Here is an 11,258-nt window from a genome sequence, read left to right on the forward strand (position 1 = left end):
ACAGTTTGTAGAAGTCAGTTCTCTCTGCGATCAAACCCAGGTCACTGGACTCAGCAGTAAGTGCTGTTACCTGCTAAGCCATCTTCCAGCCCCTATTCCTAATCTTTAAGGACAGACCTGTGCACAAAAGGAGAAGAGGAGAGTAAGTGGAACTTTATTTTACTTTATTGTTTACGACAGAGGATTTAGGGCAGAGAAGAGTTAGTCAGAGTTGGAGATGAGGGGGAATTCTGGGAGGATCGAGGGCCCCGTGGACTCCTGCCTTCTGCAGATTTATGGGAGCAGACCTGCCCCTCCTGCTAAATGTACTGAAGTTACAATGGCCCCTGCCAGAGACCAGCAGGAAGAGTCACTCCTGATGACAGTGACAGGCCCAGGGACACTCAGATGCAGTTTTGAGACCTCTTTTCATTTGTGAACTTGGTCACCGATAATTATGTCACCAGCTTTGTTATGTTGACACTTGGCACTGAGCTGATACACGGGGTATTCTGAGACTTTTTATATTCCTTCTGACTATTGCTACTTGGAGAACAGTTGATTTTCAACATAACTGCCACTGACAAGTCCTGTGAAGAAAATAGTCCGTCCCAGAGAAATGTGGTTTCTCACGTGGCAGACTGAGCTTTACTTTTTCAAGGGGTCAGCTGGCCCCTCCTGTTCTTAGAAGCAAGGGTAGCCTGTTTTGCCTGCTCAGGGTGTCCGGCTGACCCTGATCCCTGGCCTGCTCCAGCCTGGAGTCAGAGGTCCCTGCATTTCAGCAGGATTTCAGCAAATGCAGCAGACTCTGCAGGGCTTCCTGCAGCCCCTGGCCCGTGAGAGCACTACAAGGTCGCAGCTCCCAGCAATGGTCTTGGAACCTTTCCAGGCCCAGCCTGTTTCTGATTTCCAGCAACGGTAGAGCATCAGGAGCCTCCTGCTTATTGGCCAGTACCAAGAAAGGGACACCGGCCATGTTGGGGTCTTCCAGGACTTCCTTGAGCTCAGCCACTGCCTCAGGCAAGCGGGCTTCATCCGTGCTATCCAAAACGTACACAAGGATATCAGTGCCTTCCAGGTAGTCCTTCCAGGTAGCCCTGAGCTGGGTCTGTCCTCCAATGTCCCAGAGAGTCAGTGACACGTGTCCAGGAGCCTCAAGAGGCTCTACATTAAAACCAACAGTGGGCAGCGTATCTACCAGCTGGTTTTCCTTCAGTTTGTACAGGATTGTGGTCTTGCCAGCCGAGTCGAGGCCTATCATCACCACCTGGGCCTCTGCCTTGTGACCTCTGGAACTCACAGAGCCCATGATGGCCCCTGACAAATCTTTCTGCAGAAAGACTGGGGGATGCACATCAGCTCTTCTTTTCTGAAGAAATGCAAACCCAAGCACGCACTGAGCTCCTACCCTAGAACAAAACAGTCATTTTAGGGAAGAGTTTCAGACCCAGGCGGGACCATTGGAAGGTCCAGGAAGTGAGGAAGTGAGTCACCAGCAGCTGACTGACCTCTGGAGCTGGTGAAGGGCCGCCTGGAGATGCGATGCGGAACTCCGGGGTCCTTACTAAGTAGTGAAAGCAGAGGCAAACACAGCTTAGTCCACCCTGTTCAATTCTGCACAGACTGTGGCCTTTGACCCCCTCTTTCCTTCCTGGAGCCTAAGCTCAGAAGTAGTAGCAGCTCACTGCATCCAGACAGCGAAGAAGCCAGGTCAGTGTGTGTTAAGTTCTTGGAACCCCTCCCAGGACCTGAACATTGGTCTTTCCAATATCCACTGACAACCACTGTTGATTCAGGCAAATTTGAGTCAGAGCTGAGAAGTTTTCCACACCATATTAAAAAAAAATGTACGAGTGTGTGCACGCATGTGCATGTGTGTTTTAAAGAAGTCTAGCCATTAAGGCCTAAGAACCATCTGCAGCTTAGGAGAAAGTGGGGGAGGCCGGAGGAGGAACACATTCTTGAGAGGGTGCATGAAGTTCCACTGAAGGGAAGTAAGGAGCCTCACTCACTCGAGCCACCGGAAAGAGAGCAAGAGTTAGTTACCTGTGTGGTGTGTCTGGACTGTGGCAGGCATCCCTCCTCTAGAGCACATCTCTACAACCAAGCTTCTTTCTGCTGGCCGCCATGTCCCAAGTGTGGGGCGTGGAGGAAGTATAGTGGCTGTTGTAATCTGTCCTGTTCTCGCTTCCTCTCTCCAGTGGTTAGGGCAGACATCCTTCTCTCTTGGGGGTGTATCTCAAGACATCTCAGCTCTCCTGTTGTTAGTGGAGTCCTCCAGCACCAAGTCTCACATACGGCAGCTGAGCCCCGAGGTCTGAGGGGACTTGACGGGTGCAGAGTTGTGCCAGCCTCAGCTGTGTTCTTTTGCTTTCCTTGACTCCCATGGTCTCCCTGGGAATCCTGAGACACAGGCTATGCAGCAGTGGTTTTCTGGTGCCTGGAGGTTCTTTGATTTGCAGACACTGTGAAGCTTATCAGAATCAAAATGGAAGCCAAACAAAAAAGGAGGAGGAAATAATGAATTAATAAATAATTAAAAATACATAAAAGAGCAGTCATACATGCATGACTGGTAAGTATTCATAAATGATTCCATAAAATTACACACAGAGACTACACGCCCCCCCCCCCACGTTCGTGCACTCGCACACTGGTTCTGATGTCTATCCACAACTGTTAAATTTTGGAATAGCCTGACCCTTGTTATTTTCCTTTGCAGCCTAAGATGGTTTCATACAGTTATGTAACCCTCCTATTGTATGTGCACATGCATGTGTGTGCGTGTGGTGCATGGACACGTGAATGCATGTGGAGGTCATAGGTCAGCCCCCCAGCACTGAGATTACAGGTGATGACACAGTGCCCAGCTTTCACTGGGTGCTGTCCTCCTTCTGTTGTAGGACACGCACCTTGATCACCTAGCCATCTCTCCAGTTCATTGCTCCTCATTTTCCCTTCGAAACCTTCCTCCTGCCCCAACCTTCCTTGAATAAACAGTCTCCTCGGCCGCGTGGATTCACATTGCGCTGTTCTGCTTTCCCAAGTAAATGGCGTTAGACCTCAGCGAGTCCCTCTGGCTAGTTAAGCAGAGGCTTATATGTGTTAAATTGTGGAGTGTCCTAATCTAGTCAGAAGTGGAACTACTGAAGAGCAGCCTTAGCCTCTGGAGAGGGCGTGAGGATGATGCCGACTTCGCCTTTCACTGGGCGCCACCTCTCTCTGGTCTGCCATTATCAGGTACCGTCGTCTGTGTGCATGTAGGTTCCGTGTGCCTGAGCACTTGATGTGTAGACGCCTCTACCATTTTCTCAAGTTACTTGTCTTTTATTGAGTCCTTACATGGATTTTATTTCTAGATCATTTGGGCGCATATTCCTGTGTAGAACAGGAGTTATGTTGAGCATTGGTCAAAAGCTCATGCACTTGGGCCTGTTGGTTGTTTGCTTTTCTTCATAGGAGGATGGGGGCAGGGAGGGCCCGGCCGCATACATACATTTGCATACAACCAGCTGTATGCAATTCTTCCCTAATTGCATGTGGCCTTGGGGTCCTGTGGGGTGAGTTAGAGAAGTAGGCTGGGAAGGGTGAGGGGAGGATGCCCCATCTACTCAGCTATGGGGAAGTGACCATCCCTCCTGGGTGCAGACCTAGAGTGTTGGTTAAGGTCACCTATACCCCTGCCTATAGCTTTCCCCATTGACCCGACACCCTCCTGGGTTCCCGGTGAACGTGGCCGACTTGCTCTGCGGGACCTGAGGAGGAGGGTACATGCTATTTTTGTCTTGCCCAAGAAAGTGGTTTTGGCAACACGGTGTTATTTACAATTCCATTCTTCTAAACGGTTACTGTACAATATGTTACGTACAAACATGCTACATAAAAGTATTGAAGGGTCCTTCCTTCATTTTAGGGCCCCATTGTAGAGATGAACATAGCTGGATAAAGGACAGCCATGAAGGACTGCCGTGAGTAAAGGCTCTGAAGTTGAAGGAAGGTATGGGGGTGGGTGGGCTTGAGTCAGAAGTCATCTGAGGTGACTTGTCCTGAGTGAGTGGGCTGTGTCTTCAAGGTAGGACATGGATTCATTCCTTTGTAGAGCATGATTCTTTCTGTCTGTTTCCTGTGGCCTGGGTGGGAACACGGGTGTCAGTGTGAGCATGGTGGCAGGGAGGTCACATAGTGCGGCTTTCATGAAAAAATTGCACGGTTCATATCTGCATGGCAACTGTCCTAGTCAGGGTTTCTATTTCTGCACAAACATCACAACCAAGAAGCAGGTTGGGGAGGTAAGGGTTGATTCAGCTTACACTTTCATATCACTGTTCATCACCAGAGGAAGTCAGGACTGGAACTCAACAGGTCAGGAAGAAGGAGCTGATGCAGAGGCCATGGAGGGATGTCACTTACTGGCTTGACTCCCCTGGCTTGCTCAGCCTGCTTTCTTATAGAACCCAGGTCTACCAGCCCAGGGATGGCTCCACCCACAATGGGCTGGGCCAGGGATGGCCCCACCCACAATGGGCTGGGCCAGGGATGGCCCCACCCACAATGGGCTGGGCCAGGGATGGCCCCACCCACAATGGGCTGGGCCAGGGATGGCCCCACCCACAATGGGCTGGGCCAGGGATGGCCCCACCCACAATGGGCTGGGCCAGGGATGGCCCCACCCACAATGGGCTGGGCCAGGGATGGCCCCACCCACAATGGGCTGGGCCAGGGATGGCTCCACCCACAATGGGCTGGGCCCTCCCCCTTGATCACTAGTTGAGAAAATACCTTACAGCTGGATCTCATGGAGGCATTTCAAGGGAGGCTCCTTTCTCTGTGATAACTCCAGCTTGTGTCTAGTTGACACAAAACCAGCCAGTACAGTAACAAATCTCTACCTAATATTTGGGAAGTGGAGGCGGGAAAATCAGAAGACCAAAGTCGCCCTTGGCTACATAGTGAGAATGGGCTGGGTTAGTGGCTAGAGACCTTGTTTCAAAAATAAAGAATATTGGTGAATGAAGATAGAAAGGCCAAGTCTGCTACAGGACACAGAAAGAACAAAGGAAATAACTCCTTATATTTATTGTATGTAACAATACCCATGTAGTTATTTTCATATACTGTTTAAAAATATTTAAATATTTATTTATTGGGGACATGTAGATTCTGGGGATTGAGTCCAAGTCATCAGACTCAGGGGCATGCTCCTTTACACCATCTCACGGGTCTTTTCACATGCCCGTAAACATGCATTTGTGAGTGCCCTTCTGCAGGTTTCCTAGATGGCTGGCCTCACTGGGCCATGATATTCCTTTCTAGCACTGACCACAAACACAGCTTTCACAGAAGCCACATCTGTAGCAGACACTCTGGAAGAAATATTAAGCCAGCAGTACCTGGAAGCTACACTGTGTCCCCCCAGGGCCAGGGCTCTACTGCTCCTTAAACCGCTGGCCTTGTTCTGGTTTGAGCTGCTGCCCTGAGTACTTCCTGTGTGAGGTAGGGAGATGGTCTACACCTTTGAAGCTCTGCTCTTGGCTGCCTGGGCCATCTTGAAATTCATCTGATGGTCTTGGTGGAGAAGAGCCATGTCTTCTTATAGCAGTCATGGTTATCACTGTGGTCTTTTCTTTGCCTTCTTGCCTGAGCAGCTTTGTGAATCCACAACACCCTCTGTCTCCAAGTTCAGCTGGGTACATACTTAACAACCTGTGTGCCAAATACAGCCCAGTCTAATTATAGCTATGTTCCCTGTGGTTGTAATCAGAGTATATATACACTCTGGGGTTCTGATTCTTTTTTCATTTAAGATTGTATTGAAAATTACGTGATTTTACCCCGACCTTCAGCAAAAATAGTGTGATGTCTTCATAATTACACTGTTGAGGAGTGTGTGGACCACTGTCCTCTGAAATCAATAGTGACTACATCCTTAATTCGAGCAGCCATGTTCACCTACAAGCCTCCCCCAGAATGGGATCTGTTGACATTCCTGGATACTAGTGGGTAGGGACACCCATTAGGCCCTCACCTGTGATTCTAACCGCCATGTCCTATGCCCCCTGATTTCTTCTCCAGCTGTCCATGGTCGGGGCAATGCTAGAGAACACTGTGGTGGTTTGAATATGCTTGTCCCATGGGAAGTGCCACCATTAGGAGGTGTGGCCTTGTTGGCATGACCTTGTAGGAGGAAGAACATCACTGTATTGGAGGGCTTTGAGAGCTTCTAATGCTCAAGTTCTGCCCAATATGGAAGAGAGAGCTCCCTCCTCCTGACTGTCTTCAAATCAGAATGTAGAACTCTTGGCTCCTCCTGCACCATGTCTGCCTGCATGCTGCCATGCTTCCTACCATGACGATAATGGACTGAATCTCTCATGTTTGACTTTATAAGAGTTGCCTTGGTCATGGTGTCTCTTCACAGCCATAAAACTCAAACTAAGGTATACACCAAGTATAGAAGGTTAACTAAACAATGGAGCCCATCAGAGCCTCTGTGGGGATGTCTCTGTCCATGCTGAGGTGAGACTCGTGGTGACTGCTCTTTGGGGACCGCTCACCCTCCTGTTAGTGATTCCTTATGCATGCATCTGTGAGTAAGATAAATAAACTCTGATGCACTGAGCCATACTTGACCTGGTTTGCTACTTGACCTGTGTTGATACCCTGAGGCTAAGAGACATCAGTTCATTTCCACAGGAGAACTCCATCCAGCAATGGGATTTATTGCTGAAGTCTACAACAGCCAACAAAATAAAACACCCCCACATGCAAAACAAATAAGCTAAATTAAGGAATTACTTCATCAGATAGATTGCAGGGTTGTGATTTTGGGACAGAGGAAAGGAACACTACCTGTTGTTTAGAACTTTGACATTTAGGGTGTTGCTGTACCACTCCTGCTTTGATTTGAGATGTTGCTTACTGACTTTCCCCCTCTTTTTGTTGTAGGTTAGACCTTCTAGTACCCAGTTCTGTGACACCACAAATGAGTTGTTGTTGTTTTAGCAGTGACTGGAGGCAGTGGAAAGAATGTGTCCATCATGGATGGTTGTCATGGCTACGCCTCTATCAGCTGCTAATCATTGACTCCTTTGTGTTAGGTGTTCTGTTAGCCCTTCCTTTATCGTGTCATCAGAGGGCTTGTGAAGCCTGAAGTAAATTATCTGCCCCCAGTTAAAAGCAGGAAGAAAAAACTGGTGGCTGTCCTCTCCTGTCACTATGTGTGTGTTCACACATTTTGTCACTGTTTTATCTTGCTGGCCAGAGCAAAAAATGCCTCCTCTTATCTTGGCTGTGTTCATGTTCTGTAAGAATGTTGCTCTTGTCTCTCCACATCTGAATAAAACAGGGCTACTCTTCGCAAGAAGAAAGCAGGAGGGGCTTTAGGTAGAAAACACTATTGCTGAATGTTAAGGCCTAGGTAACTGTTGTTGCCTGCCTAGGCAGCCATTTTGTGCTGTTGCTTTGTTACAAATACTATAAGGAAACTTTCTCATGCCTGAATTGATTGCATGTTCTGTGCTTTGGTGTTTTTGGAAATAACTCACCACAATAGTTAGCCACAATAAGCTTGGACCTGGACCAACAGCCCAGCAGCACTTCCTGTACCTACATATGAGCTTTTATGATTTCTTGCCTTTATGATTTGCCCCTGGTGTGAATCAGGGGCATATGAATGACAGCTGCACCAATATAAGAATCCGTTTGAACTAAAACTTCCATTCTGAGTGGGGGGGGGGTCAAATAAAGTTTAGGTTTCCAAGAACTCCATGGGAACTGACATCCTACTTGACAGAAAGAGATGTGTATATCCTGGTTGGCAAGTTAAGACATGAATGTTAGGCAATGCAATCCCCCACCACAGTTCAATACACCAACCAATAAGAACACGATAAATGTACAACAGAGACATGTTCCTAACTAAATCCCCATCCCAAACCCTGATTAGTGAAATAACACTAATGGCACAGATGTTTGTGAATTTCAGACTTAGAACGCTCTACAGGATTCTAGCTGCATCCCTGACCAATCAAGTCAGTCTTGGGGAGTGCATTCAATAAATCAGCTGTTTGACTAAGATTGGTGTCTGAGTGGTTTGTGTGATGATTCCCAGACCCCATCACTATTTCTTCCCCTTCACCATGTTCCGTATTAGCGCTCTCTCTCTCTCTCTCTCTCTCTCTCTCTCTCTCTCTCTCTCTCTCTCTCTCTTCCTTCTTGCTTTTTGTTTGTTTGTTTGCATTTGATTTTCCAATCTTGGCTGTCCTGGAATCTACTCTGTAGACTAGGTTTGTTGTGGTAAATATTAAAAAGTTCTGTTGTTATTGGCACTGTGGTCTCACTCTGAGACTCTAGTGCAAAGCTGAGCACACACCAGGTGGTCCCCACACTGCCCTCTCTCAGCTGTCTCTCTTTTAGTCTGGAACTTTGGCTACTGGTTCTCACACGAAGCCACAGGCCACCATGCTGAAACCTCTCACCCTGGCTACACCTCTACCAGCCAAGAACTTGGCTCAGATTCTCCACAGCCTGGTAAAACATGACTCCACAACCATTAACTTATCAAACAGATTTATATGTTAAATTCTCAATCTACCGACCATCTATACAATAGGCTTATAACCAGTGTACAAAGATATAAACTGCCCATCCAGAAAAGATAAATCAGAACCATAGAAACCCTTAGAAATAATCATGACAACTTTGTCAAGCTAGAGATTCACTGAAATAAACAAACATATCGGCTTCAATGTTGCTTCTGGAATCTTCACCTTCTCCCTCCTTTTCCACTCCTCTAGCCTCTTTCCCCGAATACCTCTCCACTGTCCAGTCATATATTGCCTTAACATAAACCTACATAGGTTGGCCTCAAACTCACAGAGCTGAGTGCTGGGTGTGTACCACCACCACCAGACCCACATTAACATTTCTTTAAATAAGGCATTGGTTTTCTAAAACCATTGGCCTTTGGTCTATGTTAACAGTATGTATAGCTGTGTGTGTGTATATACACATGTATGTGCACATGTGTATCTGAAGCTGTGTCTTAAGTGCTTATTCCTGGTGGAGCAACATGATCAAATTTAAAAATATCAAAAGGAAGGTATTCCTATAAAGGTCTTCTCCAGAGACCTACACAGTCTCATTGTGTAGCAGGGCTGGCTTGGAATGGACTATGTAGACCAGACTAATCTAGAACTCACATAGACTACCTGCTTCTGCCTCCTGAATGCCGGGTTAGATGTGTGTGCCACTTACAGAACTTATGGGTGTAGGCTTGGTTTAGCTTAAAGCCTATACGAGGAGATGGAATCCATGCCCTGAACTTCCTCTATGGCCAGGAACTAGACACTGGCTAACACAGAGACTTAAGGTAGAACCAAACACTAATGGCTAGAATAAAAGAAAATAAATGAAATTATTTCTAATGATATTCTCCTGTGCTCATAGACCAGTGTTGTATCCAGTTGTTATCTGAGAGGCTCCCTCTGGCTGCAGAGACCCACCACCAGGCCTTTATTTAAGATCTCCAGTGGGTCCCTCCTCTAGGAGACTGGGGAATCCTGCAGAAGAAAAAGATTGTAGGAGTCAAAAGGGACAGAGGACACCAGGAGAATGTGGCCTATTGAATTAATTAAGCAGGGTTCCTATGAGCTCACAGAGACTGAAGCAGCGGGCATGGGGCCTGCGTATGTGTGCGCCAGGTCCTCTGTGTTATGTTAAGGCTGGTGGCTTGGTGCTTTGCGGGGAGTCCTAAGAGTGGGAAGTGGGTATATCTCTGTGCTGCCGACTGTTCTGCACTCCATCCCCCTGTAGTCACCACACACATCGACAATGGACTAGCAGGCTCCCTACTAGGAGACGGACTGAGCTACTTTGAAGGTGATCCAAGGAATAAAAGCCACCACTTTGTTCGCACTACATGCTTTCTGACTCAGCTCACTTATTAGTCTTCTGGTCCCATGGATCCTCTGGTGATATGAAATAAGGAAGCTATTTTTTTTTTCTTTTTTGGCATCTGGTTATTGAACCTAGAGCTAGCCAAGTATTCTAGACATGCAGCCCAAAGATGTTGCTTTTAAAAATTCAGTGAGCTGACACAAATACTCCCTCTCAGAGGACTAGCTTTCGTGGTACCAACTGATGAATGGATAATGAAGGTTAGCACATTTACACAAAGAATATTATTCAACTGATAAAAGATAAAATTATGAAATTTATAGGAAAATAATGGAGCTAGAAAGACTCATCCTGAGTGAGGTAACCCAGGCCCACAAAGGCAAACATTACGTTTTTTCTACGTGGATATTAGCATTTAAGCTTTAGATATGTGCGTTTCAATATGAGTAACCACAGAGATTAGGTAGATAGCAGCCGTACTCACTGGAGCCAGTGATTGAGAAGATCAAACATCTTCTTTTTCTTTTAGAAGCCAGTGCTAATCACGAATACTAAAAAGAAATTTAATCAGATAATAAAGAGGCTTCTAACTAAGCAATTCAGCATAAAAGAACTATAGAGAAAAGCAGGGGGAAAGGAATAAAACAAATATAATTACCATTAAACAAAGGGTGGCATGAGTTTTAGAAGCAATTAGTATGTTTGGTAGAAAGTTTCAATAAAATTGGCTGTGCCTCTTCTTCTTCTTCTTCTTCTTCTTCTTCTTCTTCTTCTTCTTCTTCTTCTTCTTCTTCTTCTTCTTCTTCTTCTTCTTCTTCTTCTCCTCCTCCTTCTCCTTCTCCTCCTCCTTCTCCTTTTTCTTCTTCTTCTCCTTCTCTTCCTCCATCTTCTCCTTCTCCTCCTCCTCCTCCTCCTCCTCCTTCTCCTTCTTCTCCTTCTTCTCCTCCTTCTCCTCCTCCTCCTCCTCCTCCTCCTCCTCCTTCTCCTCCTCCTCCTCCTCCTCCTTCTTTATCTTCTTGTCATTAATTTTTCTTTCCTTTTTACCAGGGTTTGGTCTTATAACTCTTAGTCATCACATAAGAATAATAGGAAATAGACCATGTACTCAGTGCGGGGAGGCTTTGGAATGGGGCTCTCAGAGAGGACCAGCCACCAGTCTATAAGAAGCACCCAGAAACCCCTGAATTCCATCAGAAAGTGCAAAGAATCCGAGTTTCAGGCTGAGAAACCTGTTGGGGAGATAACACACAGACAGACACAGTGTCTTAGGGTTCCCATGGCTGTGAACAGACACTATGACCAAAGCAATTCTTATGAAGGACAACATTTCACTGGGGCTGGCTTACAGTTTCAGAGGTCCAGTCCATTATCATCATGGCAGG

At 46.7% G+C, this 11,258-nt stretch overlaps 1 protein-coding gene across 1 annotated transcript; it reads right to left on the minus strand.

Moving 5' to 3' along the window:
• Positions 1–658: 658 nt before the first annotated feature.
• Positions 659–1,375, minus strand: ARL11 (ARF like GTPase 11). The gene has a single exon (XM_080926009.1). The coding sequence runs from the start codon at positions 1,286–1,288 to the stop codon at positions 758–760; it is 531 nt and encodes a 176-aa protein (XP_080782135.1). The 5' UTR covers positions 1,289–1,375; the 3' UTR covers positions 659–757.
• Between the last annotated feature and the right edge of the window lie 9,883 nt (positions 1,376–11,258).

This window comes from Micromys minutus, assembly GCF_963924665.1.
Source record: "Micromys minutus genome assembly, chromosome: 12".
NCBI classification, from domain to species: Eukaryota; Metazoa; Chordata; class Mammalia; order Rodentia; family Muridae; genus Micromys; species Micromys minutus.

Coding starts and splice junctions, on each gene's coding strand:
- ARL11 (XM_080926009.1), bottom strand. CDS start 1,288: ATGGGCTCTGTGAGTTCCAGAGGTCACAAGGCAGAGGCCCAGGTGGTG.